The sequence below is a fragment of the Heteronotia binoei genome, chromosome 11, assembly GCF_032191835.1.
Source record: "Heteronotia binoei isolate CCM8104 ecotype False Entrance Well chromosome 11, APGP_CSIRO_Hbin_v1, whole genome shotgun sequence".
Lineage (NCBI taxonomy): Eukaryota > Metazoa > Chordata > Lepidosauria > Squamata > Gekkonidae > Heteronotia > Heteronotia binoei.
Window position 1 is genome coordinate 55,363,902 of NC_083233.1, and position 22,307 is coordinate 55,386,208.

The 22,307-nt window shown below is 39.8% G+C and overlaps 1 protein-coding gene across 8 annotated transcripts in view; it reads right to left on the reverse strand.

Moving 5' to 3' along the window:
• Positions 1-22,307, reverse strand: part of CIT (citron rho-interacting serine/threonine kinase) — a 131,966-nt gene that overhangs the window by 50,981 nt on the left and 58,678 nt on the right. For 7 of the 8 annotated variants that reach the window (XM_060249947.1, XM_060249942.1, XM_060249941.1 and 4 more), the window contains 6 exons: positions 18,506-18,601; positions 15,992-16,108; positions 15,264-15,373; positions 13,625-13,799; positions 11,837-12,034; positions 8,350-8,403 (listed from right to left, as the gene is read on the reverse strand). In XM_060249947.1, the coding sequence (XP_060105930.1) occupies positions 8,350-8,403; positions 11,837-12,034; positions 13,625-13,799; positions 15,264-15,373; positions 15,992-16,108; positions 18,506-18,601 (750 nt within the window). The remainder of the gene's footprint in view (positions 1-8,349; positions 8,404-11,836; positions 12,035-13,624; positions 13,800-15,263; positions 15,374-15,991; positions 16,109-18,505; positions 18,602-22,307) is intronic. The other variant, XM_060249944.1, reaches the window with a different exon arrangement.

The window sequence follows — 22,307 nt, forward strand, 5'->3', positions numbered from 1 at the left end:
GACATTGATCGATTGATATTTTAGTTGTTTTAATTATGTAAATTATTATGTATTTTAATTCTTAAATTCTATTGTTAGAACTTCTATGTTGTAAGCCACCCTGAGCCCGCCTCGGTGGGGTAGGGCGGGATATAAATCAAATAAAATGAAAAATGAAATGAAAAAAATTGCAAAATCTTTTAATTTGAACATATGAAGCTGCCTTATACTGAATCAGACCTTTGGTCCATCAAAGTCAGTATTGTCTTCTCAGACTGGCAGCAGCTCTCCAGGGTCTCAAGCTGAGGTTTTTCACACCTATTTGCCTGGACCCTTTTTTGCAGATGCCAGGGATTGAACCTGGGACCTTCTGCTTCCCAAGCAGAAGCTCTACCACTGAGCCACTGTCCCTCCCCTGCAACAACATGGATTTGAGAGAACATTCCTGTGTGGCAACAGCAATTAATGGTCAGATCTGGTATATTTTGATTTGGGCATATGTAAAATTTGATTTTCCTCTCTAAACCTTAAGTTACTCTATCTAACAAAAGGAGAAGCTAGCTTGCAAAAGAAAACTTCCATAATAATGTTTACCAGAGAGTTCTTTGAAGAGAGGTAATACTGAAGTGCATTATCTGGAATGCCTCTTATTTATAATGGTTTAAAATCAACAAAACCCAATACATTGCCACGGAGAAAGAGTTCCAATTTAGGAAATGGTTGATTTTATTTAGGAATGCCTGATTTTATTGACCCAGTGCAACTAGGGATAGCAAAATGAGATATATGAAAAAAGTACTGCAGCAAAACAGATTATACAGGAAAAGCCAATATAAGCTTTTGAAAATGAAAGGCAAAAGAACAGGGTAGTATTTGCTTGTATGAAAACAGATGCGTCCATGACTTAAAGCAGTATTGTGGCTGTGGTGACTGTACCCCATAATAATATTTTATGAACAGCAAAATGAGTATTCTGCCACACCAACTGGTGGAAAATTTCACAAAAATGATGAGAATGAAGTAAAAGAAAAGCGAAATAAAAGCAGAAAACCACATTAATTCTATAATGTATTTAAGGACCTATATCCTGCCATTCTATATACTCAGGGTGAGATAAAAGATATAGTCTAATAAAAACCCATTAAAATAATAAAATAAATAATTTTAATATTGAATCACACAATCCTACCATACATAGATAATGCACTAGCTGTAGTTGTTCTAACACACTGGTCTTCAACTGGAAGCTGAGACTCACAATCAATGTGTGAATCTTTTAAAGTAGGAATTTATGACAAAAAAGGGGGAAAGGGGAAGAGAGACAGAAGAATAAAAACTGATTTTAATGTTAAAATATTATGTGATTAGAAGTTTCATTTGAAAAGTGATTTCACTGGTAAAAAGTAGTTCTGCAATCCAAAAAGACTGAATGCTGCTGTTCTTACTTATTATTGTACTTAACCATGCAGATGTAATGACTCATTTATACAATGGAGAAATCAGAGTAAAGAAGGGGCAGGGGACAGAACTCTGCTTGCATTCCTCGTAAATATATAAAAACTGAGAAGCAACTTCCAGCAACTGGAGGAAAATAGCCGCATTTATTTTTTGCTGCAGTGTAGAAAGCTTTTTCTTCTGATCCTCCTAGATTTATATCAATTGCTTGTGGCTCTCAAAGGATAACAAAGCTGTTGATTGAAAATGGCTCCCCTCCTGGTTAAAGGGGATTTCTGTTAGTGTAAACTCATTTGGTGATTCACATCATAATTTTGAAATTACCAGTCAAGACTATTTTTGTAGCATGATTGGCAGTAGAAAAGCGTATAGCAAATTAATCATTTGCTTCTCTGGATTCTTTTATGCATGTTTCTTTATGCACAGACCCAGATTTTTATTCAGTTCAAAAATAGCTTAGACAAAAAACAAATAGACATACCCAATTTGGCCCCTGGTTGAAAAGGAATAGGGAACATCAAGTACAGCAAAGTTTTTGTTTTGTTTTTTAAAAACCACCCTCAGAACACCAGAACTCTGGATCATCCGGCAAAGATTATAGGCAGTAGGTGTACAGCATACAAAAAGAAGCATTCTTAATGCACTGCATAATTACCTTATGGAATTCATTACAAGATATTGTCATGGTGATTAGATAAGACAAAAGGTCTATCAATGGCTATCAATCATAACTAAAAGGAGAACTTTTTTATTCAAAGCCACCATACCTCTGATTAGCAGATGCTCGGGACAAAACCAGCAGCAGATGACCAACACCACTGTGTCCTGCTTCTTGAACGCATCTGTCTTGTCACTATTGGCAAGTAGTACTAGACCAAACGAATTTTTCCTCTGATCTACCAGGACACAGTTTTGATAACAAATCCCTACTTGATCATCTAACCTATTATAATATGCATAGCTATTAAATGTAATTTTCTAGATAGGGTTATATCTCCCAGTGGGAAGTCTTTCAGCGATACATAATCAAGTAATTGAAACTGAGAAAAGACATGCAGAGAAAAATGACGGAAGAGGGGAAACATTCCATAGTTAAAAGAACCTGCCTCAGAAACCCAGGGGTGTCGAACTCATTCATTATGAGGGCTGGATCTGACATAAATGAGACCTTGTCGGGCCGAGCCATATGTGTCATAAAATGTAATGACAGATAGAGGAGATATAAACTTTATAAAAAACGCAGACAAATACAATTAAAGACTTTTAAAAAAACCCTTAAAATAAAAGCAAGCTGTGACACAGAAGGAAGCAAGAGAGAGTAAGAAAGAAGCAGATGACAGCCAAAAGTTGCTCACAGGTCTGATCCAGCTCATGAGCCATACGTTCGACACCCCTATTCTAGATCATAGGAGAAGGAAGTGCATTCCCCTTTCGGGGATCATCAGATTTTGAACCTATAAAAATGCCTTCGGGCTGATTATGTGAACCATTTTTTTTTAGCTTCAACATAAAGGGGGGGGGGGGTGGAATTACCAATTGGACAATGTAAAACTTCCAGGTAAATACATGGAACCTCTTCCCAGGGAAGCTACCAGGGTTCTTTACTACATAATTTTAAAAGGGCTCTTATAAGGTTGTTCTTTCACTCAGGATGCTGGCTCCTTAATGTTGTTACTACCTACGGTTCCTTTTCATAATACTTGCTACCTCAATGGGTGTCTACATTTACTGATTTTAGATTTCTTAAAAACTGTCTCATTCATATTGCTGACAGAGCTGTCAGAAAGATGGGTTATCAGGTTTTAAAAGTAATATAAACACCAGCCAGTTACATACAGAGCCCAAGGAACATAGAAGACATGGTCCTCAAAAGTATCACCTTCATCATCCCTGAAGGAAGTGGCTGCATCACTTCTTGCCATAATAATATAGTAAACAATTAGATATCAAGTAGTAGTATTTAAAAAAGGATCCAAGCCACCATGAAGCTATTTCCAAAGCAATTGGGTCTTTGGATTGTTACCCTTCTATAACAGCTTCCCATAAAGTACAAACAACCATTTTTAAAACTTCCCCAGGAGTTTCAAAAGCAGTGTGATACGCAGGTAAGCTGAAGAAAAACCAGAATTCCTTCTGGAGAACCCCAAACCACTTGGCTCTTAGGAAAGACTGCTAAATACTGTACCACTTGAGCAAAATGGCAGGCTCACCTTTAGGGGAAGTGACCGTGTCAGTGGAAACCTCTCTCACACTAATTACTGCTAAACCAGTCCTCCAAAAACAACAACAAAACCCCAAAGATTCCATTATATTGTGTGGAAATTTTTCGTAAAGTTATGACTTTTACCTAGGCAGGAGAAAGGGAGTGAAGGTGTTATTCTAGGACTGACTAATAAAAACAGATTGCTATATATGATATAAATTAAAGATCGTGGAAGTGCATGTTTAAATGACCAGTGAGAAACAAAGGCATGCAAATAGGGTTAGATTTTATGCCAAGGGAAAGCACCACCGGTAATGGAACAGATCCAACACACTTCATCTTGCATAGCCAATGTATGGGAGGACAACATATTTAGGAGGCACGTTGCTGGTTGTAAATAATCACTTGCCCAGGAATTACCTGCCAGCAACAAAGCAAGACAATATCTCAGAAGCTGGCTGTTCTTTGCTTTCCAGCCAGAAATAACAAACTTATGTGTGGTCAGCAAGTTGGTTAAAAAAAAAAAAAGAACCCCTGTGCTAATAACATTTGTGAACTTATTTGCTAGCTATAAGAAGGTAAAATAAAGTCCATAAAACTCAATATTTCATAGAAATTGCAAATACCCATGCGGAGTCTGTATTTATGCATTGCTATAATCATGAGAGGCACACAAATTATTAGAACTATACATTAAAATTTAAAGGATACATCTAGGGTTTCTATGGCTTCCCTCTCAAAATGCTGCTTATTTATTCTCCTCTGCCCCTGGTCTCCATCAGAAATTTAGTAGAAGTTTAAGGGACCATAAAACCCCCAAGCACATTAGGCTGAATCAGAAAAACAACAGCATTGTTTTGAAGGTCCAACCCCCTGCCCCCAACCACAAGAGATATATCAAATGGAGGTAGACTAAGAGGAAAATCATTGGGTTTTTTAACACAATGTGGAAATTTCTTGCTTTATTTCTCATCAATGAGAACCCAAAGCAACTTACAGTTCTTTCCTCCATTTTATTCCCACAGCAGCACTGTGAGGTAGGTTAGGCTGAGAGTGTGTGACTGGTCAGTCATCCAGCAAATTCCCATAAAGTAGGGATTCGGACCCAGGTCTTAGATCCTAGTCCAAAACTCTGCTATACTATGGTGAGAAACATAACGTGGAACCACTAGTAGGTTACTTTTTTTAAAAGCTAAAGGACATGCTATCTTCTCCACTCTCTGGGGGAGAGGTACTACACTGTCCCTAATGCAGCAAAGAAACTGTATATGCAGTGTTATATGGGTGTTTAAATAATGTAACCAATCTAATACCAAAGTCAAAATCCTTCTTGTACAAAAAGAACTATAAAATCCTACCTCCTGTTCTCTATCAAGAAACAACAGCAGGGTTTAGAAGCAAGGTTGGCAGTATCAATGCATCAGCAGTTTTGGCACAGCAAATAAAACAGTGAGATTCTAACTACAAGACCATTCTTAATTTGTTAGAGTCTGCCCATACCTTTCCGTATTAGCTGTACCAACAAACAAGCAACTATTTTTATAATTGGAATAAGCATGTATCAAAAGCAATGAAGGACTTCTGAAAGCAGGTTTACATTTGGTTTATGAAAAGTCTTATCTAATTGATTAACGCGTTATAGCTATTTTCTAAACTTTTATATATCACCTCCATCCTTTTTTTCAGCTTGCAAGACTGCACACGAACTTGGCTATGGGTTCAAATGAACTACAGATATGCAGAAAAATAGGCACCTGGTTGCCCTCTGCAACTGACAAAATGCCATAACTTCCACATAAAAGCAAAAAGAGGTAGCTTTGTTTTCAGTTTACTTGCAGGTATATATTCTGAGCATGCCCAGCAGAAACAAACAAGGGTGGAATGGCGGTTAAGATTCTGAGCTGATAGCTGAAGGGTGCATGCACCAAGATGGAATGAGGCTTCTACACAGGATCCATCAAGCAGCAACAACAGATCAGAAAAAGCACCCTACAATGTTTGTTATCAAGCATCAAGTAAAGCCACGTAAGTAATTAAAAGGAGCAGAAACAAGGTGGCAGCCAGGTCTCAAAGCTAAATGGTCAGCAGTAGCTAGGAATCACAGCAGCTGATGAGAGACTGAGCAGGGGTGAGGAGCCCCCTGGCCTGAAGAGGACAATGCAGTCCACAGGATCCCTTTAAACTACAGGAGCCTTTTCAACCTCCTTGTAGAGTTGGAGGGTCATGGAAGGAAGGCTCCATGAGCAACCTCAGAATCACTATCTCTCTGGTGAGTTCCTTGCCATGCTGTTCACTAGCGGATCAAATGACTTTCAGAAAAAGTCTCAATTTATTTTACTTCCCATTGATTCCTTTCCCCCTCTCTTGCTCTTTTTCCTCTAGAATTCTTTAGACAAGGAGAAGAATCCCTTTTCAGAGTAGCTGCTGATAAGCAATAGTGGGAAGACACAGAAGCACTCAGCTACAAAGGGATTTTCTGACCCCCACTGAAGGTGAAGGGGAGGCAGCACTAATATGTCTGCCAGAAATGGGTTTCATCCTTCAGTCCTGGCATCTTCCAGCACAGCCTTAGGAAACAATACTTTGCACCTCTTACTTCTTCTCTACCCTTTTTACCTACTTAATGTAGATTCTACCATCTTTCCCTCTTAAAGCTTAAGAAGATGATATTGGATTTATATCCCATCCTACACTCTGAATCTCAGAGCAGCTTACAATCTCCTTTACTTTCCTTCTCCACAACAGACACCTTGTGAAGTAGGTGGGTCTGAGAGAGCTCTCACAGAAGTTGCCCTTTTCATGGACAGCTCTGCAAGACCTATGGGCTGACCTAAGGCCATTCTAGCAGCTGCAAGTGGAGGAGTGGGGAATCAAACCCAGTTCTTCCAAATAACAGTTCATACACTTAACCATTACATCAAGCTGGCTCTTTAAGATGACTTTAAGAAGAAAGTAGATAAAGTTTCTGAATACCAGAGTGAGGAGGGAACGTCAGGAGAAAGCCTTGGCCTCTATGCCCTTTTTGTTGGGCCTTCCAAGGCAACTAGTTGGCCACACCATGAAACAAGATTATGACTAGATGGACCACTAGTCTGATCCAGCAGGGCCTTTCTTATGCCACAGTTTCACAGAACCTACTGAATAAGTCTGACTAAGTGCAACGGCACTGAACAAAGCAGGGCACAGGAAACTTTCCAATCATCCTTTGGCTCAATAATCTGTCTTTCCAAACTCCTTAACAAATCTAAAAACAATACCATTCTGGGGTTCCCATTCTTCCGCTGATATACAACGGGCTGGATCATACATGGGCATACACTGCTTGATTCCTTTCAATGTACTTGATAACTGGTAGCTGAACACGTGAACTGACTTATTTGAAAAGCACTGCATTTGAAATGTCATGGCAGTTTAATCTATGACATATCTGAGGATGGTTTATTTACACATGCAAGTCATCACTTGTTGCAATGGCATGCAAATCAGTGCTAGCTTCAAAAACAGTTAATGATTATAGGCAAGCCAGCAGACAACCTTGAAGTCAAATATGCGGTGTAGCAGTTCTCTCTGTCACCTAAACAATATCTCAAAGAAGTATCCCATAGCCTTTTCCTTGTGCTCATATCAGGGAAGAAGCTCAGAACATAAAGCAGCAAGACAGCAGAGAAGGAAAAGCTTCTGTAACCACCCATTCTCAGAAAGATGTAAGGCTGCCTGGTGCTAGCCCATCTTGGAACAATGAAGGGACTTTAAAGTGGAACGACAACCACAGAGGTTTTTGGAACATTAACTTCTCTTCATTACAGAGAGTGCTCAGCCATAAGCCTATTTTCTGTGCCTTCTGACTTTGAAGTCCAGAATAGTGGAGAAATGTGAACTTATATGAAGTAACTAAGTTCAAAATTTGCATCAAGCTGAAATGGCAAACTTTGTTTCAAGGTAGCCTATGCTTTAGATCAGTATCTTGGAGGCATACAACCAGAGAAAGTTCTCTGTGAATGCATCTTCTGCTTCAGAACCTAAACTACAGTCTTCTGTCATTAAAGGAATCTTAAGAGAGTCACTAAAATGCTGATGGTAGAGAAAGGAAATTGGATACACGAGTTTGCAAACATAATTCTCTGAAGGGAAACTTAGGGTACGTTCATTCACTATATTTTTCCTACCCTGAGGACTTCTGTAAGGAAAAACAGAAAAGTATACCAGTGTGTGCGGCAAATGTCCAATGTAGCAACACACACACACATATGTATGAAAATATATGCGCATTTTCCTACAAAGAGACGAAAGACTGACACTATCATAGCCTACAAGTCCCTTCACAGCCAAGGTTTGGTATGACTGGATGCCCTTCATTATCTTTCTGTACTATAATATTATGACATTTCCCTTTACCTGTGTGAGGGAAATGTTATATATACCATCATCTGCTGCAGCTGCTACACCATTCTTATTAGCTGCACTACAATGAGATTTTCAGATTGACTTCTTAAAAAAAAAAACTCGAGGAATGCTGTCAAATTTAAAATCAGGTTAAAACCTCTAAGCTGAGATTCACCTGATGTCTAAAGAAGCAATCCAATTAGTCTTGGTCCTGCCAACTCCTTGAAGGCAAAAGCCTGCACTGTGAACCCTTGTCTCCAAGGAGTAAAATTAGTTCCTTCCTCATCCTTAATTTCAAAATAATTCAATGATCTGTATTTAATACTCACTGTGCAGCTATTACGAAGGGCTTCAAATTTACGCTGGATTTCATCTCTATGCGCCTAAAGGAGGTAAGAAGTTGATCATCAATTTTTTTCATATATTAGAATCCAACAGCTGTTTCTAAATGAACTGTAGAACAGTCTACCAGCAAGCAAAATTGAGAAGGTAGATGCTACAGGCTATGACTACTAACAGGACAACAAGAACCAGAAGTTGCATTGACTTAAGGCATCCTTGAGATCCCTAATTCTCAGCTACTGAAGCTAAATGTACAATTCTATGCACTGCTTTCTGGCACATGCCATACGTTAGCAAAACATTCCTTTTAAGTGACCCAAGACAACAGCCACTTAATAACAAAGTTACTTTCACGACTTTTTAAAGTTCCTAAAAATTTGCCATATGCATTATTTTTATATCTGAACAAATACTTCCCAGAATGCTTTATTTCTTACAGAAGCAGAGACAGACAGAAAGAAAGAGAATTAGACTGGCTACCCCAAACATTCCTGCTAATCTATCATTAAGCCTAACTAGCAGTTTTATCCTTTCTTAAGCAGCAGCTAAGCTGACTACTGAAATCTTTGGAAAAGGGATGCCCAACCCTTTCAAAAACAGTAAGCATTTCATTTTTCAAGACAGCCGCTATAAGGCATGCATCATTTTTACTTGTTTTACAAACAAAGCAGGACAAAGGCAAAGCTCATCTTCCAGCAAACTGGCCCTTCCTTATCAATGACTTTGGTATTCAGTGTCCAGAACAGAGAAACTCATAGTACATTCTATCTTTATTCAAGCCACCTGCTTTGCACCAAAGACACTCAAAAAAGGAAAAACCATTCAGCCAGACTCGAAAGTGATTAAATAGAAAATGAACTCTTTCCACCACCAATCAACCAAAAAGTGTTTCAAACAACAATTCTCATTCCCACACCCCATCATTGCACTGGATTTAATATCCAAATCTTGAATGGTTTAGTCAATAGAGCAAAATAGCAGGTCTTTGAGAGTATAAGATTTTACACGTCGACCATTTCAATGCAAAACAGAACATACTCTCATCAAACATGTCCTATTGGCCAAGAAGGCAGATGTTCCAAGCCAAAATGTCAAAAGACTGCTTCAGCACAGATGAAAAAAAAGGATTTAATTTGCATATAACAAGACGGGGCAGAAAAGCAATGGCCAACCTTTTTTTGGCAAGTGTGTCAGAAGTTCAAAGTAGGAGATAATGACGTTCTAGTATACAATTCAGTACATATGCACTCCTCACTTTGTTGCTGCCGCTGCCTGAAAGAGTTTTGTCTCAGGTCTATCTACTGAACCAAGGAGCAGGAAGCAGCACAATATGAGAGAAAATGGAAAGTGTGCAAACCTGACTTCATGGGTGTTTTCACACAAAACTTTATAACACATGTGGAACTTCTTTTATGGGAGCTGCCTTACATGCGACTGCTAAAGCATAATGCAAATTATGCCTTCTAGTCAACATTGTTTTCAGTCATGTTACTGCAAGCACTAAAACAACCGCTCATGTGAAGTCATCTTAAGCTACAGCTGAACTGAACACTTCCACTGCCTATGCCACTTATGGCACCCTTGCTTCAGGTTGGCCACCAGCTAAGCACAGCGTGACATCCATTACTTGTAAATTTCCCATACCAGTGTTGTATTCCCCAATGGGTAAGACTCAGCTTAGGTGCAACTTAGAATACAACCAGTGTTGTATTCCCCAATGGGTAAGACTCAGCTTAGGTGCAACTTAGAAAACTGGAGAGATAGCAATTTTGTCGTAATATCAACAACATGAGTGAAACATGCACAAGTCTCCTGCTGAATTCTCCAAGCCCTAAGGAACTACTATAAAGGTTGAAAGGGAGTCCCCAATGAAAGGCAAATATTCCTTTCATCACATTCTGCCAAGACATACAACCCACTTCCAGTATAGCTGGTTGCAAACACTACTGAAGACTTGTGCTTTAGTCAGAAACAGCCAGCAGCCAAAGCAAGTTAACCTCTACCAGCAAATTTGGCAACATGTTTGAAATAAAAATACCACTTCTTCAAGCACTTTTATTTTGCAGGACAAGACAAATAATCAGTAGCATACAGTATACATTTAGGTTCAGTTCAGAGGAGCAAGAGAAAATGTCTTAATGAATTACTCACTTATCATGTACAGCAAAAACTGACAAATTTAAGGGAGCATTTATTTCATTAACTCATTGCTTAAAACTGGACAGCACTGTTAGAATAAGTAGCATGGTATTAAGGATAAAACACACAATACCATCTTTACTTCTGTAGGTATTTTCTGGAACAATTATGTTAAGGAAGTTTGGTTACTTACCAGTAACTAGTCTGTCAATTAACATCTAAGCAGAATGTAAATGTTGAGAAATGTACAAAAAATTAAAATTATTTCTGTCTCATTGAGATGCTATATAAAGGAGTGGGATGTATGCCTGTATCTTGGATTTCTACTCATCAATTGGAACGTCAAAGGAAAATCTCATCACTTGGCATTCACTTGCCAAGCTACTGATCTGTTAAAGGTTAGTAGAGTTACAAGATGGTCATATTCTTTTGAGCTCTGCCTCTCTGGCACATTTCAGCTCAGGGTAAATCAATTTTTGTAACTCTGAGGCACAAAAAACACCAGAGTATACAGTGTTTTAGACTGTAAGGAACCTTGCGGTGAGGTCACAGCATAAGAGATCTCATCACCAGTTTATATTCAAGAAATCAAGGTCTGATTCAGAATGCAAACAGGAAACTTTTGGGTAAAAACCATTCTTTCCCTTTAGGAGTCTGAGGTTTCAGAGTTCTGAATTTTCCTTTTAGAAGTGAAATGCTCCATCTGGGGTCACATAAAAACTTTTGCTTCTCTTGAAGTACCCATTAGAACAAATGTGCAGTATCACACTGAGTAGATGCTTTCATATCATCATTCTCCAACAGAACATTTCTTTGCCCCTTGAGGTCAGACTATAAAAAACCTCTTGCAGGCTTATGATCAGAAATAGTAGCTGGTATAGAATTTTATCTCTTTCCCAGATAACTTAGCTGTGCCCTTGTTTGAGAGGATAGCCTTAGTGTTTGTGGAAACCAAGCAGTCATTTAGAGTTGGAGTCTCTTTCTGTGTGCAATAACAAGAACTGAAGGACTTTGGCAAAGCGATCCACTTCAAATTTTAGTTATCATGTAGAGAGTGTGGACTACTTTTTACTAGCCAAAGAAGGTAAGAAAAAATATCACATCTAGAGGGACCTTCTCATATCATAAAAGCATAAGTCTGTTTTGGATTACAATTCTACAAGCAACAGCTCAGCATCAAGCACATGTAAGGTAAAGCACAGCAGGAACAGTCACAGTTTCAAGATTATCAGCACAGTTTAAATCACAATATTTCACCATCACATTTTCAAACTGATCCAGCGCATCACCTCCACAGGCACAGATTCTGTGCCAGCCCAAAATAATAGAGCTTACCGTCAGCGCTTGAATCTCCTCTTCTGCCTCAGCTGTAGTTTCCTCCAGCTCAGTTTTTGCTTCCCGCAGTTGACTTTCCAGGGCTGCACGTGCTGCCTGCAACCCTGAAATCTGAGATTCCCTCTCCTGGAGGGTGAGCTGCAATTCTGTTAGCTGTCGTTTCAATTCCAATTTTTGTTCCTCGTGTTCCAGGCTAACCTGAAGAGTTAAGTACAGCATTGATACCTATTGTACTTCAAAAGGGTGAACTTGCTAAAGAGTATAATTCTGGAAAAGCACCACAATTTAATGCCACATGGACAGGTTGCCACAGCTTCTTTAATGCAGAGCAGGAAGAGGAAAAATAATGCTTTTAGCTTAGTATTGATTTCTAAAACATCACATACGAAAAGGAATTCCAGATATAATTCTGTCACAATAGAAACCCATTATAACATTAAGGCCAAAAAGTCAAGAAAATGTCAAATTGAGCAGGCTCCACCCATAGTTAGTGCCCCAAGTCTGCACTACAGCTGAAGACAGTAAAAGAAACACAGGTCCAGAAAACTTTCCTAAACTGGATAGCAAGTACTGAGCCTCATAAACCATAGCCTTGGAACATATTCAGTTCTCATTAGACAAGAAAGAGAGGGGAATATTTTTCCTTCTACTTGATTTACAGATTCATATTTTCCTGCATAGACAGGGAATCCCCAAAATTCTGGAGCTCCCCAATTTTTCTGTGGGTAGTCCCTATTGTGTAGTATTTATAATTGATAGAGGGTACAAATGCTTTACTATGATCTCTCTAGCGTATTGATAAACAGTGTGACAAAAAGTGCAATAGCAAAGTAGCAGAAATCATTTCAAGGAGTTATTATGCATCTCTTAAAATACCCTCCCAGGATTCTCCTATGGCCAGGGAAGCCCTATGCTGTAGCTGTGGATACTTATCCATAATGGTTCACCTTAAGGCATTCAAGACAACTTGATTTTCATGCAAGCAGCCCAGCTAGCCCAGCTCAGCCTCAGCTTGTCAAACCCTGGGAGCTAAGCAAGGTTGGCTCCAGTCAATACTTGAATGGGAGACCATCGTGGAAATCTAAGGTTGCTCTACAGAGGAAGATGCAGGTGGGTAGCTGTGTTGGTCAGAAGCAGCAGAACAAAGTTTGAGTCTAATGACATGTTTAAGACCAAAGTTTTATTCTGGGTATAAGTTTTCATCTACAAAGATATCTGAGCAAGTGGGTATGCACATGAAAGCTTATTCTGAGAATAAAACTTTGTTGGTCTTAAAGGTACCACTGGACTCAAACTTTATACAGAGGAAGGGGTCACCATGAGTTGGTTGCGACTTGATGGTATGTTCTTCTTATCCTCATGTGCTTTGGGCAGTGGTCTTCACCACATGGTTAGAACCCTCCTCCTGCTGGGTTGTGAGCCCCAACAGAATTGTTTTTTTTTTCTGATTTCTGGAAGGACCTGCTGCATAAAGAAAAACAATGGCATATCTCCTGCTTCTATTTGCATGCTTGCTGGGAAAAGCTGTGGGATAATGAGGCAAGGTCACTCAATGATGGAAGTAACTCATGCATGGTTCTAACTCTTGGCTTGTTCCTCATTATGTTATGCCTCTTAGTGTGCATCCTGGGTCTGTAAAGTTTGAAGGACACTGACCTGGAAAATATTATAATGACAGCACTAGTGAATCTCAGGGTCACCACACTGCTGGTGCTAAGCAGTTATTATATACTGCTGGCAAGAGCTGCAGAAACAGTAACAGCAGCAAGTACTAAAGCAAGTTCATACCTCTCGCAACCTAGTCTCCAGCTCCAATAAACGTGTCTTGTCATTGTGATCCTGGTGGCTGATTTTTTCCAACTGTTCCTCCAGTTTACTGTTCTGGGCCTCTAACTTTCCAGCTTGAGTTTCCAAATAAAACTTCTGTTGTCTGAGCTCAGAAATCATTTCTTCTTGGGCTTTCCTGAAAAGAGGGAGAAAGACGTATTCCAATTTCCAACCCTAGCCAGAAGTCAAGTATTTCACTAAGATGTAATGGAAAACGATCACCCTAAGGCCAGGAACTGTTGGTGCATCAGCAAGGTCTACCCAGGCCTATTGGACAGCTTTCTCCAAAATAATCATAAAATAGTTTTGCAGCTTGTCAAATGAAAATTAGTGGATTCTACAAACAGACTTTAGAATAAAGAGCTAATTGCCATTTAATTAGAAATGTTGCTGTCTCACTCTGCTTGAGAGGAACAGAATTTGCCTTGCTTAATCTCTCTAACGGATGAAGCTGCTAATCTTCAGCAATCTGAGGCCTCTGAAATCAGAATATGAAAGTCTGCATGACTTCCTGCTGAAAATACAGCTCATTTGCTTTGATCCTGTAAACATAAAGCAGATAAAAGAATCAGAGCAGCAGTAGCACTGTGCTTCCTTCATTCTGATGTGACTGAAGTTCATATTGACTGCCACTTTAACCAGTACTTGCTGGTTAGCTGGTTGAGAGGGAACCTTAATTTGTATTAACCAGTATTAAAGCAAGTAGGCATATAAACATTAACCATAGTATAAACTAGCAAGGAAAATTTGCAGAGGGTTACAACCTATCCCAACACTTAAAGAGACCAGTAGAATTACAGTAGCACCAGGCCCATTAACACTTCTGAAAACCAAGCACATTGTACAATTCAAAACAAGCTCCACAAGAGTAATATCAGCTTGTCTTCCTCTCCCATCCCTTATAAGAAGAAGAATAAAAAGAATTACAGATTTATACCCCGCCCTTCTCTCTGAATCAGAGACTCAGAACAACTTACAATCTTCTTTATCTTCTTCTCCCACAAAAGACACCCTGTGAGGTGGGTGGGGCTGAGAGAGCTTTCACAGAAGCTGCCATTTCAAGGACAGCTCCTATGAGAGTTATGGCTAACCCAAGGCCATTCCGGCAGGTGCAAGTGGAGGAGTGGGGAATCAAACCTGGTTCTCCAGATAAGAGTCCGCACACTTAACCACTACACCAAACTGGCTCTCATAACCAGAAGCCTTTGAATCAGATCCAGTTGCATTTGGAAAATATATTATTTCTCAACTCAAGCTAGAATTATGCATATACAGGAACTTTGTTCAATCCTCATTACCCCCTTCAAAAAGGGAAATGGATTCTAAAACAAAAAAACCACATGAAAATGAAAGTTGCCAGATAACAGCAACACTGAAGATGATGATACGCTACCAACTTGAGAAAGCACCTGAGGGTAAAGGAACAATGCAGGCGTGCAATTCATATTAGTGAAGCAGCCAGTCACACAAAAGACAGCAAGCTCAAGTCAAGAGCATCTTTATTAAAAGGACTTACTTCACTATTTCAGTATCAAGAATTCAACACTTCTCCCAAGCACGGTAAACCAAAAGACAGGTTAATAGCAGTTCTTGTACTTACATGTTCCTCTGCGTAAATAAGCTGCTATTTGCTGCAAGCTTATTTGCTTCGGACAATTCCACTATTCTCTGTTCCAGAGACCTAATCTTTGAATCCATAGCATTGATCATCTGAAAGAAAGACATCTTTTATTAATACCGTACAACTGTAGCATTCAAAATGTTTTGGTGAATCCTGAGGCTCTTCAAAAGCTTATCAGAGGATCTATAATGAGGTGAATAGTGACAGACAAGCTTCCCTGAAAGACAGCTTGCCTAATGCTATTGATCTTCTCTGAAATGCACAGATGAAGATGAGAGACAGGTCCTGTTGTAGGTAGGGCACATAATTTCCAGTTCATAAAAGATGATAAGGATGACCTAGAAGCTAACCAACGCAATAACCCTTTTCAACTAATGGCAGACAAAACTCCCCAATGGCAACCCAAAAAGAACCTTAAAATCAGAGGCAATATGGCTGGCACCAAGAACCAGTTGGGGGGTAGACAACTAAAACAGAAGCAGGCTAGGTCATCCTGTAGTCTGATCCAGCAGGCTGCTTCTTTTACTGGGGACAGTTCACCTGCACTATGTAAAGGAATTACAATCCTCAACCTGCCTAGCAGGACAGACATGCCAAACTGGTGCAAACCATTACCGTGTACCATCAACATCTATTGATATAATTCTGATCTAGTTGGCTATCCAAAATTGACCAAATTTGTTGATATTAAATGGCAATTCACATACTGCTTTCTGTTCTGAAAGAATTTTGCATTTTTCATGGGCTTCCTCTTCATGTTTCCTCAGCACATTCTCTAGTGCCTCTTTGTCTGCCAAATCTTTTTTCATCTGATTGTCCAGCACCTAAAGAAAAGAAACAGTATTCCTTACCTCATGCTGATTCCCATTCATCATGAAGAAACATCAGTAAAGGGCACTGTTCTACAGCAAAACTAACCCAAAGGTATAGACACCAATGGTAGAAAACTGAATTAAAGGAAAGTACCATAAGAGTAGCCGAACAGATGGTTTGCATACAGAAATTCAATCCTTGTCATTGCAGTTAAAGCACTGATTGTTGTTACATGACCCTGCCAGTCAGCTGAGGTTCTTCCACCAGAATGATGCTGTTGTACACTGCCAAATGACAGCAAGTGTTTACCAGAAACAGAGCATTCTCAGTAGTGGCACCTCAACTATTGGCAAGATGGGATACTAATTTCTTAAGCTACCTCAAGCTGCAGGTCTGGAAAACACCTTGGAGAGTTGCTGCCCAGAGAAGATGGTTCTTGACTAGACAGATTGATGATTTGACGCAGCAGAAAGCAATTTCATATGACTTACATAAGTGCCATGCTTTTTCCCCAATGCAAGGTGCTACTGATAATTATTTAGGGTGCTGGAGAAGGAGATGGGTCTGACCCATGAGAAATTATCGGCCAAGGTGGTCCCTTGGCATCAGCCTCACTGAAATGAACAAGAGCTGCCCAAAACCACTATCAGTAGATTATACCCAAAGTCTGAATCATGTGATACTGTATCACAACCCTACATGAAATGGTCAGTATTCAAGTTTGTTTTTGTACTATTAGGAAATGTTGTTGTAATGCTGTAATGACTCTGAATATCTTCTGTTTTGGACTGTAATACTTGGAATGTTGTTTCTTATAAAAAATTAAATTTAATAAAAATTACCTTTAAAAAAACAGAAGAGTCCAAACTACAGCTTGCTGGTTCAGATACAACAGCAAACTGTGGTTTGCTGCCAAAGCAGGAATCTCTAACTAGCTGGCAATGTTCATATAGAGGCAAACCATGGTTTGTCATAATGTTTGAGTAGGTCATATCTTCAACAGGTGATTTTATAATAAAAAAAAAAGATTATTCACAACCCAAAAGGGAAGTAGTTGTCTTCCTACAAAAAAGATGACACAGAAGTGAAATCTAATTATTGAGTATTCTTGTCCTGCAAAAGCCAGATCCCATTTTTCTCCATTAAACTCCACTGCTTGTCAAGTGTGTGTCAACTTGCCCCATGGATATTTTATATCCCCTACCTGACAAACCTCTCTTTCTTTCACTACCTTACTGCAAGACATCCTGCATTTTCAGATAGGTCACAATGCTCCTTATGCTCTATTCTCCAACAATTCATTCATTCTTTTCATGACAACTTTCTTTTCCAAATGATCATCTTTTAAAATTGTGACTCATGGTAAAGCAAAGGGTTTTGTGTCCCCCCCCAATAGTCCCATTGAGTTTCTTCACATTCCAAGATGCTATGTAGGTTTACACTGGCACGTTAATTAATCACAAAATGGAAGGATAAGGAACAAATCAAAATACTTCTACAAGAAACTTAATGGATGATACGTGGTAGATTTTTAATATACTCTGGTTTACTTAATTTTATGAGATGCCTGTAATTTCAGATAATCAAGATGTTTCTCAATAGCAGCAACCAGAATAGTGATGGGATACCCCTTGATGCTACTGCTCTGAGAAATTGAGTTTAGTTCTGAAAAACATGCCAGTTCTTCCTTTGTTTCCCTTTCTAAGCCATATGCTCACTTCCCCCCACCCATTTTCTGCCTTTAATAAGATAAATCAACCTACAGAATTTGTTCAACCAGCTTTTCTCACTCACTCTCACTTAATTTCTTCTCTTCACTGCGGCCCCCATCCCACATGGCTTTTGTCCATGAAAGTCCCATGAGCCCCACCATAACTTTTTTGGTGGTCAAGGGCAACACTCCTCTTTATTTATTTTTATTTTATTTTAGTAAATTTATAGTCTGCCCTTCCCCGTAATGGGCTCAAGATGGATTACAAACACAATAAAGCAGTAAAACAGTAAAAGTTTAACAGTAAATCAAAAACTCTGCCTTTCTAACAAGCAGAAAAGCTGGTTGGGTCCAGTGCATAGATTGAAAAGCTAAGTATTATACCATATTTGAAAATAAGAAGCATTTCAGTAGGCACCTAGGCATCATCAAAGTTAATGTCAGTTTAACTCATGCACAATGGGAAAAAAATAAAGCGTTCAATGTTCTCCAAGAAACAAACATGATTTAGCAACTCCATTAGAACTTAGGACTAGTGTTTTATAGCTCTAACCATTTTTAAAAAGTCACATCTTATATATCTCCAAAACCACACCTCAGTAGTAGAGAAGAACTCAAGGTACTAAAAAACAAAGTATTTAAGATTTATCCAGAGAGCTATGAATCTTTTACATCTAAAGATAAAAGACATCTTTACTTTGATCCTTTCTTCATACATCTGTTCTTTCTGTTTCAGGTGCAACTCTAGGTGCTGTGCTGCAAGCTGTGCCTCTCGATGCTTCTCCTCTAGCTCCTAGATACAGAAGATGTAAATATAAGAATAAGGAAGAGGAACATGCAAAAATAGAAACAAAGAGCTATGAAATATATAAACACACTACCGTGTTGCAACATACAATGCCTGGTTCATCAGTTGCAAACTGTAAAATGCAAAGTTCTCCAAGCATAAAGTTATCTGAGATTACATAGGAAGCTGGTTTTCTTGGCTGGGACCAAGAAATACATGTAAATGCTGTCACATAGCCTTCCTTGCCAGAGGGCAATGTAGCAAACCTCTCACCAAGTTATTATTTAGCAGCAATTCTACTGTGACGATAGTGCAGTCCATTTGAGGGTTTGGATTAACCTGGGTGCCTGAAGACACTTTCCTAGTAAGTAAGCAGGTCCCTCATCATGAGATTTCAGCAAAGCAGGGGGGGCCGCTGCAGAGGAGCTCTGTCACATAGCAGTGTTTGGTCCTAGCAGGAAGGAAAATGGCAGCAACTTTCCTAAACTTGAAAGGGTTGATCTGGGTATCTCTCCCCCATTTTTCCCTTGGTTCCAACCTCATATTTAATTTATTTATTTACAATATGTATATCCTGTTTTTCAGCCCAATCAGGGCCACTAAGGTGCCCCATATTCAGAGCCCTATGTATATGACAGAATTTCCACACAATGACAATGATGCTATCATATTATTTGAAGCCCAGGTACATCTGCTTTCATTTGCAACATCTGTGCCCAAAGAGTGGGACCCTCAGACCTGAGTCCTAAAAGTGTTAAGGCATCATTACAAAAATCAAGTCTTCTGCATCTTAAATAATCAGAACATCTGCTACACCATAGTTTACCCTTACTTTTCAAAGAACACTTCCCTCTCTAAAAGCAGGTTGGCTGTGTGTCAATGGAAGAGACAATCTTTTTTGTAAGACAGTCTCAGACCATTCCAATGAAGCGAAAACCGGCTCTTGTAGAAGTAAAACTATTTGCTAATAGTTTTGGTAACAACTGTGGTGCCAAGAATCCAAATGTCACCTGAAAATACACCAAGGGGCCTTTCATAATATCCAGGAGAGGCTATTTGAAAATGACAGACTCGGAGACACAGATAAACCACTAGATAGATTATTCGCCAGCAGCTCCTACTCATCTGCCCCTGCCTCTGTTACCATAGCCACTTGCAGCATACACCTACACTCCCTAAAAATCCTGACAAAGCATACTTGGTGAGTCTCTCTCTTCTAGAACCACTCGAGCAGGATTTATCTTTCTTTTAGAAAAATAGATTGCTGGTTTCTTCAGTAATAGGATATCACTGCTCCCCTCCCCTCCACAAAACCATATTTGGTACATTTTTGTTCTATCCAAAAAGCCCAGGATAATGTAACATTTTTCTGTACTTCTCCATTTTATCCTTACAACTCCCTCCCCCTGCCATAAGGTAGATTAGGCTGAGAAAGAATGACTGGCCCAAGGTCACCCAGCAAGTGTACATAGCAGAACTGGGATTTTAACTTAGGTCTTGCATATCCTAGTCTGACACTCTAATCAGGGGTGTCAAACAAGGTTTAGGTGTGGTTTTAGGCTTTATTACAAGTGGCCTGGAAGTTGAACCAGGCTCCTGAAGGGTTCCTATCAGGCCCCCGAGCAACTGGCTGTCATCTGCTTCCTTCTCCCTCTCTCTTGCTTCCTTCTGTGTAAAAGCTTGCTCAATTGCACAGGAGCTACAGAGCAAAACCTCTGTTTTCTCCATTGGCTGAGGCTCTTCCCTTGGGGAGGAGGGGGGGAGGCAGAGCTTGCTTTGCCAGGCTCTCTTAATTGCACAGCAGAGATACTGAGCCAAAACTCTTTTCCTTCTATTGGCTGAGGCTCTTCCCCCTCCTGGTCCCCTGGGGAAGGAAGAAAAGAGCCAGTTTACTTTGCCCAGTTCCCTGAATCTTATGGAAGAAATACAAAGAAAGCACCTTTAAGACCAAGGAGTGCTAATGTTTTAAGCATGTTTTAAGGTGCTTTTTAAAAAATCTTTAATTTTGTTTGTCTGTGTCCTTTATAAAGTTTATATCTCTGCTACCTGATCTTAAATAGGTACACACATGGCCCAGCCCAACAAGGTCTCATTTATGTCAGATCCGGCCCTCCTAACAAATGACAGCCCTGCTCTAATCCATAGTCTGCATTGGCTCTAAGAATGAAGAAGCTTCACAACAATGTAAAAGCAGCAGCCCTGATCTGGATAGCCCAGGCAAGCCTGATCTCGTCAGATCTCAGAAGCTAAGCAGGGTTGACTCTGGCAGGTACTTGGATGGGAGACCTTGGAATACCAAAGCCTGAAGGCAGTGGTAGGCTTTATTCAGCCACTTCTTTGAATATTCGCCATGCCCCCAGTAGGGGTCAGTCACCAGAGGTCACCATGACTTTCAGGTGTGTGCACACACATACATACACATTAATTTTTTTAAAAAAAACCATTAAAACAGCCATGTTGTACCAAGTAAATGGTCCATCTAATACAGCAATCTGTTTCAGTGGCCAGCCAGATGCCCCAGAATCAATGTTCCCTCTAAGCTATGGAATCTTGTGAGCAAAAATTCTACTTTGTGAGCCACTGGCAATAAAGTTGTGAGTTATTGGCATTAAAGTTGTGAGCTATTGCATAAATTGGCTTGCTCTGGGGCCATTTTTCCTGTGCTAGGATTAAAATGTGTAAGCCGAAGTCTAAAAATCTGTGAGATAACTCACACTAACTCAGCTTAGAGGGAACTACTGCCCAGGATGCCTACACTCACTTTAATCTCTTTGCAATTTCACTATGTCACACACCAAAAGAAACATCACCAAAACCACAGCATGAAGTGTCTCTTAGGGATAAGCAGAAAACTTCTATCTGGGATTTGAGTGATGGACAGTGATTGTTTCCTCACGTATATAGGACTATAGATATCTGCATGGTTGTTTCTGTATTATTAACAGAAATCTGCTCCTGACATAGAATCCTGAGCTATCCATTTGTACCAGTTTATAGGCAGAAGGAAACATTTTGCACTCTGGATAATTGCCAGTCTCTCTTTTCAACTTCAACACAAGCTTATCCTCCCCATTATAAATGATATACCCATTAGGGATGGGAACAGACCGGACCACAAACCAGGGCCTGGTTCATGGTCCATAAGCCCAATCTGTGAACTAACCAACACGGACCTCCACAGACCACCCCAGGAGGTCTGTGGGTCCATTTGGGTGTGGGGCTTGCAAAAGCCACACAGTGTGTGAGTGAAAGCAAAGCAGTGACTTCACACACTTCCCAGTGAGTGAACTTGCCACTTGGCCCATACTCACATGTTGCCCAGCTTTGCAAAAGCCATTTAAAATTTAAATAGCTTTTACAAAGAGGCCAAGCACCATGCAAGTGAGGGTCGAACAGCAAGATGCCACTTGGTCTTCACTTGTGTGCTGTGTTACTTTGCAAAGGCCATAGCCTTTGCAAAGCTGAGTGGTGAGTTGGCCCATCTAGAAGTGGGTGAACTCACCTCTTGGCTTTCACAGCTTTGCAAAGGCCATTTAAAATTTCAATAGCTTTTGCAAATAGGCCGGTCAGCAACTTCACCCAGAAGTGAACTGGAAGTGGGTGGAGTTGCCACTCAGGCATCACAGTGCAAATGGACCAATCTGGTCCATGAAACATGGTGGTTCATGATCCATGAATCCCACAGACGAAACAGACCAAATGGACCACCATT